Source organism: Eubalaena glacialis, chromosome 7 (genome assembly GCF_028564815.1).
Source record: "Eubalaena glacialis isolate mEubGla1 chromosome 7, mEubGla1.1.hap2.+ XY, whole genome shotgun sequence".
In the NCBI taxonomy this organism is placed as follows: Eukaryota; Metazoa; Chordata; class Mammalia; order Artiodactyla; family Balaenidae; genus Eubalaena; species Eubalaena glacialis.
In genome coordinates, this window is record NC_083722.1 from 112,802,740 (window position 1) to 112,816,767 (window position 14,028).

Sequence of the window (14,028 nt, forward strand, 5' to 3'; positions counted from 1 at the left end):
TACTGAGCCTCCTGGACCTGCAGGGACCCTTCCCAACATGGCCACTGCCTACTGACCCTCCTGGACCTGCAGGGACCCTGCCCAACATGGCCAGTCCCTACTGACCCTCCCGGACCTGCAGGGACCCTCCCCAATGTGGCCAGTGCCTACTGAGCCTCCCGGGCTGCTGTGCAATGAGACCTCAGGGTCACCTCTGCGCAGACTTCACGCGAGGCCCCTGCTGACGTCCCTCTCCTCCTCTGGCTGGTCTCCTCCTCTCCTACTCCACTCCCGCTTCCCTGACTGCCCTTCTTCCACCTCCTTGCGCCCCACTTCCCTCTCCCCACTCTTACAACACCCAGTGCCTCTGGCTGCACTCTGGGCCCCCTTCTCTTCTCAATTCACGGTCTCCTCAGTCACCTCACCCCGGCTCACCTCTTCAAATGCCATCTGCAGGCCCATCATCCTCTAAATCTCTATCTCAAGCCCAGCTTCCCTGCATCCAGACCCATCTATCACTCCTCGGCCTGCTCGGCACCTCCACTTGGATGCCTTACAGCCTCTCAAACTCAGCGTGTTTGAAACTGAACTCCTAAGCTTCCCCAGACCTGCTCCCCCCCCACCGTGTTCTCCATTTCAGTCAGCAACCTCTCTGGGCAGCCAGCCGTTCAAGCCAACAGTCAGTCTCCACACCTGCCCTCCCCCCACCCTCCACTAATCAGCCAGTCCTGGGGCTCCTCCACCCGACCCAGTCCCCCCATCGCCATTGTCCCCCCCGCCTCCACGCCTGTAGAACTGCCTGTGCCCAGCGGCACCAGTGAAGGTCTGGTTCGGAAGGTTCGGAGTAGGACACTTGCATTCTCTCTCTATAGTTAAGGCTCCATAAGTGATTTTGACGCTAATTTCATTCCCCCACTAATGTTTTAAAAAATCACTGCCTTGGGGAGAAAATATTTGCAAAAGATGTATCTGATAATGGATTATTATCCAAAATACGCAAAGAACTCAACAATAAGGAAACAAACAACCTAATTAAAAAATGGGCGAAATATCTGAAAAGACACCTCACCAAAGAAGATATTCATATGGCAAATAAGCACATGGAAAGATGCTCAACATCATATGTTATCAGGAAAATTTAAATTAAAACAACAATGAGACACCACTACACATCCACAGAATGGCCAAAATCCAGAACCTTAACAACACAAAATGCCGGCAACGATGTGGAGCCATGGGATCTCTCGTCATCGCAAGAATGGTGTAGCCATTTTGGGCAGTTCCTTACAAAACTAAACGCACTATTACCATATGATCTGGCAATCGTGCTCCTTGGTGTTTACCGGCAGGAGTAAAAAACTTATGTCTACGTAAAACCCTACATAGGGGGTTGGATACAGACATGCACAGGAAAAATGCCATGGAAAGGTCAATTTATTCGTAACTGCCAAAACTTGGAAGCAACCAAGACGTCCTTCAGTAGCTGATGGATAAATAAACTGTGGTCCTTCCAGACAGTGGAATGTTATTCAGCTCTAAAAAGGAAAGAGCCATCAAGCCAGGGAAAGACACGAAAGAAGCTTAAATGTATGTTACTAAGTGAAAGAAGCCAATCTGAAAAAGCTACAAACTTTATGATGATGACTAAATGATATTCTGGACAAGGTAAAACTCTGGAGACAGTTAATAGATCAGTGGTTGCCATGGGTTACAGCGGAGGGAGAAATGAATGGGATTTTTCCTCGTCCACAGAGGATTCTTAGGGTAGTGAATCCATTCCATCTGATACTACAATGTTGGGTAAATGTTGTTTTACACTCGTCACAGAATGTACAACAGCAAGAGTGAATTTTCACGTCAACTGTGGACTTTGGGTGATGATGACATGCCAGTGTAGGTTTGTCAACTGTAACAAATGTGGGACATTATGAGGGAGACAGGGCATGTATGGGAATCTCTATACTTTCCATTCGATTCTTCTGTGAACCTAAAACTGCTCTGAAAAATAAAGTCTATTTAATAATAATAATAATATCACTGTTTTAGGCTATCCAAGAAATATTTATAAGAAGGTATCATATACTAGGTCACAAAGAAATTCTCCATTTTAGAAAGTAGAATTTTTACAGGCTATTATGGGTTGGATTGTGTCCCACTCAAATTCATATATTGATATCCTAATACCCAGTACCACAGAATGTAATTTTATTTGGGAATAAGGTAGGTCGTTGTTGGGACAATGGTGTCCTTATAAAAGAGGAAACTTGGATACAGACATGCACAGGAAAAATGCCATGTAAAGGTCAAGTCACAGGTCAGGGTGATGCTCTACAAGCTGAAAGAGGCAAGGAAAGGTCCTCCCCCAGAGCCTTTAGAGGGAGCACGGAACTGCCGACACCTGGATCTCGGATTTCTAGCCTCCAGAACTGTGAGACAATACATCCCTGTTGTTTAAGCCCCCTGGCTTGGGGTACTTTGTTATGGCAGCCCTAGCAAACTAATATACAGGCTAAATTCTCTCATTATGACATAGTAAAGCTAGAAATATTAGAACAGAACTTTAGGGGAAAAAAGACACCTGAAAAAAAATCTCTTTTTACTTAGCAGGTCAGAGAGGATACCAAAATTACAATGACATATTTTTTAAGAATAATAAAAACATAAACACAATGTATTCAAAAGGTATGAGGTGAGAGTCACCACCAAAGGCCAGTATAAGAAGCCCTATGGACAACTTCTCACGAAAACAACCGAAGCCGGTGAAAATCATTAAAAAACAACAATTTAAAGTCTCTGTAAATTTTCCTAAGGGCAGACAGCAAGTGAAGAGGCATTTATTCAGGAGAGTCTGTGGCACCTGAGCCGTGAACCACTCTCCCCTCTCCTCCAGCCTAAGCAGGTGTGGTCAGGAATGCAGTCCAGGGATGTGGCACCTCTCCAGGAGGGGAGGCCAGCAGTGGTTCTCATCTCCTCCAACCCTGAGTTTCAGAGGCTAAATTCTTTGTGAGTATGGCTCCCACCTGCCCTTCTTGTAAGGTGACGGCTCTTTCCCAGGTGTGGCAGGCTGAGTCTCCCGGGACCTCGTCCACCTGGCCCCAGCTCCTGCAGGGGGCTCAGCGCCTGAGGCCGTGGCTCAGAGATTTTGGCGGGGGGGAAAGAGGCTTTCTATAAAAACAGAGGGCTCCAAAACACTCCCCAGAGGAACTGACTTTATTTGAAACTGTATGAGGAAGTTCAATCCTAAGGACATTCTCAAAAACACTGGAGATTTTGGGGGTGAACAATTAAGAGGAGGCTGGTAGCTCTATGGCAGCAATAAGACAAACCACAGGTCATTTAGTTTACCAGAGAGAACCAGGGAAGAGCCCTTCTGAGTAAGAACAAACCTCAAGGGTTGAGCAAAGAGACAGGAATTTAATCAGATCAGACGGTGGAGCAGTTTATGCCCCAGGGTATTGTTGAAAACAACAGAGCAGTCAGCCTGCAGTGAGTGGAGCTGAGCAGCTGGTGTGATAACGACAGAGGCAGACAGATGAGCAGACCCGGAGAGGAAGAGGCCCCTGTACACCCACTGCCACTGGGCGACTGCACAGCGCACGGCTGCGCTCTCTGGGGGGCGACCTCACTGGCTGCACACTGCAGGGGAAGGAGACGTCTCTGAAACCGTCCAGCAAGTCACTAAACAAATAAACAAGAAAATGGTGAACACAAGCTCTGGAGAGGGGAGGGGGGACAAGTACCCAGAGTTGGTATCATGTGTTACCTAAAGTATCTACTTTTTAACAAAAAAATTATGAGGCATGCAAAGAAACCGCAGAATGTGACCCATCACAGGAAAAAAGGAGCAGGCAATATAAACTGACATTGAGAGGACCCAGATGTCACACTTAACAAAGACTTCAGGGCAGCGGTTATAAAGACGTTCAAAGAACTGAACAAAACCACATCTAAAGGCAGCTGTGATACGGTATCTCATCAAACAGAGAATATCAAGAAAGAACAAATAAAAAAAGAACCAGGAGCTAAAAAAGTGCAACTGAAATGAAAACTCAGTAAAGGAGCTCAACAGTAGGTTTGAACTGGCAGAAGAAAGAGTCAGTAAACTTGAAGACTAATGGAGATTATGCAATCTAAAGAATAGCGAGAAAAAGAATGAAGAAGAGTGAAGAGAGCCTCATAGAAAAGTGGGACAGCAGTAAAAACATCAATATACTCATAATGGAAGTGCCAGAAGGCATGCAGAAAGAGAAAACCACAGAAAAAAATATTAGAATGAATAATGGCTAGAAACTTCCCAAATTTGATGAAAGACATTACTCTATGCATCCATGAAGCGGAATGAATTCCACATCAAATAACCACAAAGAGAACCACACCCAGATGTATCATAGTAAAAATGCTGGAAAACAAGGACAGAGAAGACTTTGAAAGCAGCAAGAGAAAACTGACTTGTAAATAAGAGAACTATAAGAACTATAAGATCAGTAGCTGACTCATCAGAAACAGCAGAGGCCAGAGGGCAGTGGGATGACACAATCAAAGTGCTGAGAGAACAGAACTGTCACCAAGAACCTTACATTCAGCAAAACTATCTTTCAAAAAATGAAGGCAAAATAAAACATTTCCGGATAAACAAAAACGTAGAAAATTTGTTGCTAGTAGACCCACCTATGAAAAATACTTCAGGAAAACAAGTGACCTAGATGGTAATTCACATCCATAGAAAAAAACAAAGGACACCAGTAAAGGTGATTATATAATTATAAAAGACAGGGTAAATGCATATTTCCTTTCCTTTCTTAACTGATAATTCCCAAGTTCTGTAGTTTATTCCAGAGCACACACACATGTACAGAAAATGGAAAACATCTGGGGAGGCATTTGAACGCTAAACCCTTCCAGGTGCAGCTCTCCTCCATCACAGGGCGGTGTCCTCCGCCTCCAGGCAGGCCTCCCCACCGCTGCCCCGCCCACCAGGGCACACCACGTAGCAGGCCCTGTTTTGCCCAAATGCACCTCATGCCCCCGACCACGGCCCTTACCGGATCCTGGCAGGACGTTGATCACGCCCTTGGGAATGCCAGCCTTCAAGGTCAGCTCTGCCAACTTCAAGGCTGTGAGCGGGGTCACCTGAGGAGGCAGGACAGGAGGGAAGTGGGCTCCGCCTTCCGCTGCTGGCGGCCATCCCCTGCCCTCGACACCCCACAAGCCAGCAGCCGCTCCTCTTCTGGAGGAAAAGGGGTAACTTTCCTCGTCTGGTTCGGTGGTCCACGCCCCACCCACTGCTGGGCCTCAGGCTGAGAGGTGCATCTGTGGGTGCCCAGACTTTGTGGGGGCTGGGTGAGTGGGGCCTTCCAGGGACAATTGTTTTGACCTCTCAGCATGCCCCCACGCTAAAGGGGGAGGTTAAGGGTCACCTCAGGGGTTAGTAAGCAGATGTACGCAAATTACTGGGAAATTTGTTATGCATGTTAAAATGCCTGAAGAGTGCCTAACTCAAGGTAGATACTATAAGCCATTTTGCTGGTTTTTACTATGTTAATATCCTTGAGGCCAAATCGCCCCAGAGGAGCTGAGTGAGACCCCCTGGGCCCACCGCCCCAGCATCTGACCTTCAGCTCCTAACTAAACCCTCCAAAGTACAGATGAGGGTCCGAGGCTCGTGGGGTGACCTCACCGCAGGGCACCCTGCTCAGGCCCCTCAGCCTGCATGAGGGACCCCATCACCTGGCTACTCTGAGAGGGGCCTGGGTGGTGGACACACAGAAGTTTCCCCAGGATGTCTGGGCCCTGAAGCACCAGCTTTAACAGCAGACACCCAGGGCTCGGGATCCTGGTTCCCGGGGCCGCGCAAGGGGGCTGAGCTGGCGCCTGTGAAAGACCGCTGACCACTCACCAAGCAGCTGCACGCACAGCCCGGCTAGCCTGACTCGGCCCTGTGGCCCCAACAACACCAGATCTGCCCAAGGCCGCCTCTGCCCCGTGCGCCGGCCCACGAGGGCCGCCCTTACCCGCAGAGCCCTCCTCCTTGCCCGTCACCCCTCGCAGGTGCCACCCGCCCTCCAAGCCCTCAGGCCCCGCCAGGACGTGCCCGCACCCACCTGGGCAGGCTTGATCACCACTGTGTTCCCCGCGGCCAGGCAGGCAGCCGTCTTCCAGGACAGCATCATCAAGGGGTAGTTCCAGGGGATGACAATGCCACAGACCCTGTTGGACAAGGGAAGCAGGCCTTCGTCTCTCCGCTTGGCCTGGGTCCTGCGTGGACCTGCCACCGCCGCCTTTCCACTCCAGGGCCAGGCTCCTGATGCGGCACCAATGGCCCCGCAGAGGGACCACTGACACCTGCCTTCCCAGGCCCTGATGGGGCAGTATGTCCAGTCTGGCAGTAGCCCCTCTTCCCAGCAGGGTGTGATGGCAGGGGACACCGCACAGCTTCTGATGGGACACAGTCTAGGGACACAGTTGGGTAGGGGCAGCACCAGGAGATGGGGAGGTGAAAACAGGCAGGGGCTGGGAGACAGTCAGGGGTCACAGGGGTGGCCGGGGGGACGCGGGAGAGAATCAGGGGTCATATGTGTGGACCAGGAGGATTTGGGAGAGGGTCAAGGGTCCCACAGGTGGTTGTGGCTGAGGGTCCTCCTGGGCATCAGGCCAGGGTCAGTGCCGAGGAGACAAGAAGGACGCAGTCAGTCTGGGGACCTGACGAAGCCTGCCTGCTGTGCACTGAGAGATGGTGTCCAGTGTCAGTGCTTCCCCTTTGCCCCAGAGGAGCCTCTGGCTGGGCAGTGTCTCCATGGAGGGAGCCCCCACATCCTAGGAGACCTACTGATGACACCTGTGCTCCCAGGAGGCACATGGCCCTGCCTCCTCCTGACCCCGGAGAACTCGGTGATGGCAGCCCCTCCCTGTGAGTCAGACAGTTAGATGAGCTTGTCCACATGGAGCCCCGTGCAGACCAAGTGACTGCTGTTTCGTCATCGTCACTGCCGTCTTCATCTTCACCATCGTCTTCATCCCCTCCAACATCTTCACCATCATCTTCATCACCATCATCACCATCTTCACCGTCATCTTCTTCACCATCATTACCACGATCTTCCTCACCATCGTCACCACCATCTTCATTGTCAACATCTTAACCACCATCATATTCATCACCATCTTCTTCACCGTCATTACCACCATCCTCTTCATCGTCATCACCTCCATCATCATCAGGGAACGTCTCCCCAGACGATGATGGCTCAGCTGAGCCGGCAGTGGGAAGGGCACGTGCAGAGGCCAAGGGCATGACGGGTCGGTGAGGAGCCACAGGGTTCATGGGCCGGGAGAGCAGGAGCGCAGTGGGGCATGGGGCCGGCACGGGGCCCCACACACCTTCCTGGGAGTGGTGGGGTGTGCTGAGGGGGTAAGAAAGCCGGTCCTCACCCCACATACACCCAGCACACCCAGAGGGACAAGGCAGCAGAGGGGGCAGGGCGAGAGCCCCCAGGGAAGTGGGAGAGGTCACCGAGGAGAAGGAGGCTGAGGCTCCGAAGAAGAAAACGCAGCAGAGACATCCTGCCCTCAAGACTGAACCATGCCCTAGCATCCCGGTCCTGAGGACTTAGCTCCAGTGCCCCAGGTGGACCCGATTTGGAAACAGGGCCATCCTAGGTGTAATTAGTTAAGATGGCATCTCGCCGGATTAGGGTGGGCGCCTAACCCCACGTGACCGCCGTCCTTATGAACGGAGAGCCCTGTGGAGACAGACCCGCAGAGGGAGAGGGCCGTGTGGGCGCGAGGGCAGAGCCCAGTGGCACCAAGTGGGGCAGCCTCAGAAGAAGCCAACTCTACCGACACGTAGTCTGGGACCCCCGGCCCCCAGACTGAGACGACCAAAGTCCGCGGCGCGAGTCTCGCAGGCTGTGGTGCTTGGTTACGAAGCCCCGACAAAGCCCCCCACCCGCCAGTACAGGGAAGGCCTCCCCACCGACTCGCCCGGCAGCCAGGCACCCGGGCAGGGTCAGCGTCCTACTCAGTCCGACGGGATGGGCACCCTGTGCGGGGGCTGAGGCTCAGGGACCTCGCAGACGCACGTGACTGGCCCCTGGCCCCTGCCCCTGAGGGGGGCTCTGAGCAGGGTCCTGGCTCCACACTCCTGACACCTTGGCTGGGGAGTTCTTTGCTGGGGGGGTGGTTCCTGCAGCCCCTGTGTCCTGACCCCATGCTCTCCCCCAGCACTGAGCCCCTCCCGGCGGCGTCTGCCTCCAGGTGCTGAGCCCTTAGCTCTGCCACATGCCGTCTCCTCGGGTGCCCGTCCCCGTCCTGCGTTAGCGAGTCCCCACACTGAGCCTCTCGGGCGAGACGCCAGGTCTCAGCGGTCACTGCCGGGTGGCCTCGGCCGAGGCAGGCCTGTTGCCCCCACGGGCCTTTGGACATCGGATGGTAACATGCGGCCCCTCGCTGCGGGTTTAAAATCCCTCCCAAACCTAGTCTTTCTGTGTTGACTGGACGTCTGTCCTCCTCCTTGTGCCGCGGGCTGGTCTCGCTGAGGGCTCCTGTCCCCGCTGCTGTGTAGGAATTCCCTGTCCTTAAGTACACCGGTCGTTACACTCTTCAGATAAAATTTTGGGGCGTGCCCTCTCTTCCCCCCATGACCCTGACTGATGGAGGGTTACCGTAGGGATTAGATACAATTATAGTCTCAAAGTCGTTAAATAGTGCCTGGCAGGGAACAGGGGCTGTGGAGGTGAAAGCTGTTTTCACCCTGAGGACAGGAATTTGCATTGGTTTTTCTCTTTGTTGCATCTCCGGCCCTTACCGTGTCTGGGAGGTAGTGGCTGGCAAATAAACAGCTGTCTGATAAATACACAGAGAGGGGACGTCTGAGCCCCCCACGCAGTCCTAGAAAGTGCCCGGCGTGTGACTCACCCGATGGGCTCCTTCCGGGTCATGGTCAGGTTCCGGTTGGGTCTGGCCTGGTTGATGGGGATGGTGGCACCCTGGAAGAAGCAGTAGCATCACCGGGAGGGGCTTGGCCCCTCACCCCTTCCCCTCTAGGCAGCCAGCCTGCGCCTGGGACCCAGGGAGGGACAGGGGCTGTGTCCTGACGCCGCGCTTGTGCAGGACAGGACAGCTGAGGGGTCCAGAGCCGGGCGGAGCGGGCAGCCACAGGGGGTGAGGTGCTGAGCCTGGCCAAGTCCTCAGACAGGAAGCAGGTCCTGCACAGGGACGGCCTCTGGGGCAGAGAAGGGCCAGGGTGAGGGCCAGTTGCCCCTGGGGGCTGTGCTGGCCCAGGAGGCCTGTGATGCAGAGGCTAACGGGGAGCAGGCAGTGGGCAGACCACCTCCCTCGAACTCACGCCTGCACTCGGGAGTGGGTGAGAGCCCAGACCCAGCAGAGACACCGAGAACCCCGCAGCCGTGGGTCTCCCTGGAAGGGCTCACCCACCACTGCCTGCAGCAGGAAAACCTCCAATAATGGCCCCCAAGTGAGGCCCTGACCCCTGGGACCTGGTGAGCTGCCCGTACGATGACACAGTATGGCAGAGTTGGCCTCAGGATGGGGAGATGGTGCAGGTGGGCCAAGCATAACCACAGGGACCTCGGGGAGAGCAGGCGGCTCTCCTCTAGGCCTCTAGTTCGTGGCAGCAGAGAGTCAGAGGGATGCGGTGGAGAGGGCTGGGCGAGGACCGGAGAGAGGACCGCAGGAGCCCCGGCCGCAGCCCTGCCCCCTGGGCACTGCTAACACCTGGTCCTCCCCGGAGCTGCCGCAAGGCCCAGCCCAGCGACACCCCGACACCGACCCTTGAGACCCTGGCACAGAACCCAGCCCAGCCCGACCCGCTTCCCACCTGCAGAACCAGGAGCGAATAACCGGCACTTTCTTAAGGCCACAACGTTGTGGTGGTTTGTGACGCGGCCTTCAGAGTGCCGTGCCAGCCGGACGCCCGCGGGAGCCCCACCTGGATCTTGTCGCACCAGCCAGCGAAGTAGCGGAAGGTCTGGACGGACATGCCCACGTGGGTCTTCAGGGCCAGCGTGTAGACGGCCCCCGCGTCCAGGGCCTCGATGGTGGCCAGCTCTTCCTGGTGCTGCTCCAGGAGGTCGGCCAGCCTGAGCGGGGCGGGGAGGGAGCCGGGCTCAGGCCGGGCACGGCCTCGCCTGCCCTTTCGGGGCCCTGCCGGGTGCCGGCCTCAGCGTCCTCATCCGTGAGACGGGACGGCAGCGTCTCCTTGGCTGGAGGGGCGTGAGCCTGGTGCCCCGGCCCCCTCCTCTCCTCTCTCTCTTCCTTCCTGGGATGTCGATGGATCCACTGCTTCCTAATCACACCCCCTGCCTCTGCAACAAGAGGCCTTGTCCGGGGATAGCATGCCGGGCTCGAGCACCAACCACTCCACGCGGCTGTACCGGGGATGAGGGACGCACACCTGCACAGCCTCCTCCGGGCTGAGCCCACGTCCAGCCGCCCTCAGCGGTCCCTGTGGGCGTCTGCTGTGGGCGCCCGGGAGTTGGGACGCCCCCCCCGCCGCCGTGTGAGGGTCTCATGCACCAGGGGCAGGTGGAGACCACCAATCCAGAGCAGCCCTCGGTCTTACACGTGAGGAGTTCCGCCGTGGGATCAAAGCCGGCCGACCCGCTCTTTCTGCACCCTGCCACTGGTGCAGCCGCCAGCACGGCCCGAACACCCCAGGACCCCGAAGCTGCCCACCGCACTCAGGATGCGGCCTCAACCCCTGCCTGGCCCACCGGCCCCGAGGCCCTGCCCGTTTCCTCCCGGGACCATGGTGCCACCGCCCTCTCCCCCCTCCACGTCAGCTTCATCCAGGTGCTCGGGTAAGTCAGCCCCGCCCGGCGCCTGGACGGCTCTCCCCACGCCCCCTCCCGCTTCCCGTCCCGACCGCTGCGCCTCTTTCAGGCCCCGGAAGCCGGCTGTGCCCCCCCCCCCCGCCCCCGCCAATCACACCCTGCAGCGTCCTGCCAGCGCCCTCCCGCTCCCGCCGCCCTTCAAACTCTCCGGCCGGCACAGACAGGCGCCGGGACAGGTGTTCCAGACTGCCTGCCTCTCCCGCGAGCACGGAGACAGCTCTGGCCTCCTGCTCTCCCCGACCTCCGGCACCTGCTGGGTGCACGGCCCGCACACAGCGTGGGGCTGGCGAGGGGGACTGGGGACTGAGCGGAAGGGCCCACCGTCACCGCAGAGACAGGCACGCGCCAGGTCACTCTCCGGGTACGGGAGCGAAGGTAAGTCACTTTTTGAGAAAAACTATAGACCAAACAGTGGAGACACCGTGTTGTTGGCATTACAAGGACGAGGGTTCCGTCAGCTACGAGGACAGAAGGCCAAAGACATAAATCCATAGTAAAGTCAGCATGAGGTGGCCTGTGTGTGTCGGCCCCTAGGTTGTCATGTCTCCTGTCTTTTAAGGTGTTTGCAGCCTGAGACACCTTAGCTCAAAAGCCCGCCAGCGCCAACTTTTACGCATCCAATTATTTTAAAAATAGCCCAAACGTGCACATTTTTAGCCATTGATAAGTGGATGCGTCCCCCAGGAACCTCACCCGACAGCTGTTACCACTGGTGAGACAGGCTGGGCAGTTACAGCCGCGGGCCTTCCCAGTCCTCTGACGCACAGACCCTGGCGTGCGTGCTGCTGGGCGACTTCGCCCGGACACGGGAGCCCCTCTCAGGACCCTCTCCCCCCGGGAGCGCCCCTGTTCTGCCACTACAGCCTCGGGGGGCCTCCCGCTGCGGGGTGCCGCCCGATGAAGCCTGCGGTGTGTTGCTGGCTCTCGTGGCCACGCCTTCTTCCTTGGTCAGCCCCCAATCCCTCCATCCGCCACACCTGTGCAAAATGCCACGTGCGCGTGATGTGGCCGTGTCACGAGTCCCTAAGTAATTGTCACCTGAGCTGCTTGGGAGGCTGGGGGGCAGCTTGGGTGAGGGTGCCTTCTGCCTGCCAGAGCCTGGTCCCCGCACAGTGCCAGGTCGGGGAAGAGCGGGCAGGCAGCGCTGGCCTCCTGAAGGTCTGCGGGGTGGGCACCGGGAGGGGCAGACGCTGAGGTGCCAGGCGGCTCAGACCCCTTCCCCGGCCCCTGACCACGGCAGCCCAGGCCACCACCAGACTCTGGGCCGTGGACCCAAGGAAGTGTGCGAGCACAGGGCAGCAGCTTTCCACGGACGCCCGCCCGCTCTGCAGGGTCCATTCCGGCAGCTGGGTACATGGCTCCCCGGTTCCTGGGGGTGTCTGGTGACTTTCTCTGACTCTCCCCCTGGACCTTTCTGCCCAGCTTCTCCCATAACTGCGTGGTGTCTTCCTCCTGTGATGCATCCACGGGGGTCTCACTTCCCTCCATGGACCAGGGAAATCCTGTCTCGCCCCTCTGCGGGGACTGGGAGGGAACTGGGTCACCAGGAGCTGTAGAGCCCTGAGGGGTCTGTCTACGCAGCTGCTCGGGGCACCTCCCCCAAGGTCCTTGTGGCCAGTGGGGCTATTGCAACATGTGCCACCACAGGGCAGCAGAGGGTCTCGGGGGAGGGACGCGGTCTGGCTCAGGGCAGCCCACCAGGGTCCCTGCTCTGCCAGGGTTCACAGCTCTGCCAGATCTCTGGGGTCTCAGATCTCCAGCCAATGGCTTCCTACAACTGATGGCTCCTGAGATATGGCAGGCTGGGCGCGCCCTTGCCCGCCCCAAACCCACCATCTCCGTTCTGTTTTGCAAACCACTCTGGCCCCTCTCTCTGGCTGCCTGTGTGGCAGCTGTCCCGGCACTTCTGGCCTCTGGAGTGGAAACAAAAGGCCTTCAGATGGCAAGGCCACGGTGGGGGCCCTCCCGCCCGGCAACAAGCTGGGACCCGCAGCGCGACCTGGCCCCAGCCCGGCTCCCCAGGACCCAGAGAGAAAAATGGCTTCCTGAGGCCGGCTCAGCAGGCTTCCCGACCCCGCTGGGTTCATCGGCCAGCAGCCCCCTTCTGGAAGCACCACCCCGCCTCCTGGGGCACCTGCTCCTCCCCAGCGGGACCGCCTGGCTCGAGGAGGGTGGGCAGCAGCTCTCCCCCGCACCTCACCCCCACCCGGGTCATGAGCCGGAGCGTCCCCGACCCTTCCCTGGACTTCCGACGGGGCCAAGGGTTTAACAGCAGGGGAACGTGAGACAGGAGACTCTGGCAGCCAGAGCCAGGCTGGGCCAGGACGCGCGGGGCCAGGACGGCCCGGCCCGCCCCGCCCACCGGCTCCTGGGAGCCCCGCGCCAGCCCAGGCCTCCCGGCAGGCAAGCCGTCTGGGCCGTCCCAGGAGCAGCTGTTACCCTGCGGCGGCGGCGGCTCCGCCCCGAAGCACACCCTCACTCACTCGGTGCCTCGTCTCCGCCCACACTGTTCCCTCCACCCGGGCACCTCCCCCGGGCCCCCGCCTGGGACAGTCCCTCCTGCCTCTCAAGCTACTTCCTCTGAGAAGCCTCCCCTGGGCCTCAGGCCGTGGTCACACTGCCCTTCCGGGACCGCGTCCCCCCGTGAGGACGCGAGGGCCAGCCGCGGCCTGAGAGGAAGGCCCGGGACAGGCAGGTGGGTGCGGGCGAGGTCCCACCTGTACAGGAGGCGGCCCCGGTCCCGCGCGCTGATCTTCCCCCACAGCCCGTGCTCAAAGGCGTCCTTTGCAGCAGCCACGGCCTGGTCCACGTCGCTGACCTGGGCCAGGGACACCTGGCAGATGACCTGTGGTGGAGCGGAGCCCTGAAGCCCTGCCTGGCCACCTGGGCAGCCGCGGAGGCCAAGGTCGGCGGACAGGAGGACATGGGCAGGGTCTGCACGACGAGGGGAGATGGGGCCTTCAGAAAGGGCCGTGTTCCTACGTCCCGAGGGCCTTCCCTCTACTCTCCCACTGACCCCAAACAGGGCGACAGACTCAGGCTGCAGCCGTAAGGCCGAGGGTCAGCTCAGCGTTTGCAAACCGAGAGCAGAGACCCATAAATTTAGTGAGGCGCAGGCGGGAGGTTTGCTCCTGAAGTGACATAAGCCAGCCCGACCCCCCTGCATCCCATGCCCCGAGGGTGCCCACCTCCCGACAGC

At 57.8% G+C, this 14,028-nt stretch overlaps 1 protein-coding gene across 3 annotated transcripts in view; it reads right to left on the reverse strand.

The window, feature by feature from the left end:
* ALDH1L1 (aldehyde dehydrogenase 1 family member L1) overlaps window positions 1-14,028 on the reverse strand; it is a 45,569-nt gene that overhangs the window by 8,566 nt on the left and 22,975 nt on the right. For all 3 annotated transcript variants that reach the window (XM_061197388.1, XM_061197387.1, XM_061197389.1), the window contains exons 12-16: window positions 13,547-13,674; window positions 9,926-10,076; window positions 8,893-8,963; window positions 6,081-6,186; window positions 5,022-5,109 (exon numbers count right to left, since the gene is read on the reverse strand). In XM_061197388.1, the coding sequence (XP_061053371.1) occupies window positions 5,022-5,109; window positions 6,081-6,186; window positions 8,893-8,963; window positions 9,926-10,076; window positions 13,547-13,674 (544 nt within the window). The remainder of the gene's footprint in view (window positions 1-5,021; window positions 5,110-6,080; window positions 6,187-8,892; window positions 8,964-9,925; window positions 10,077-13,546; window positions 13,675-14,028) is intronic.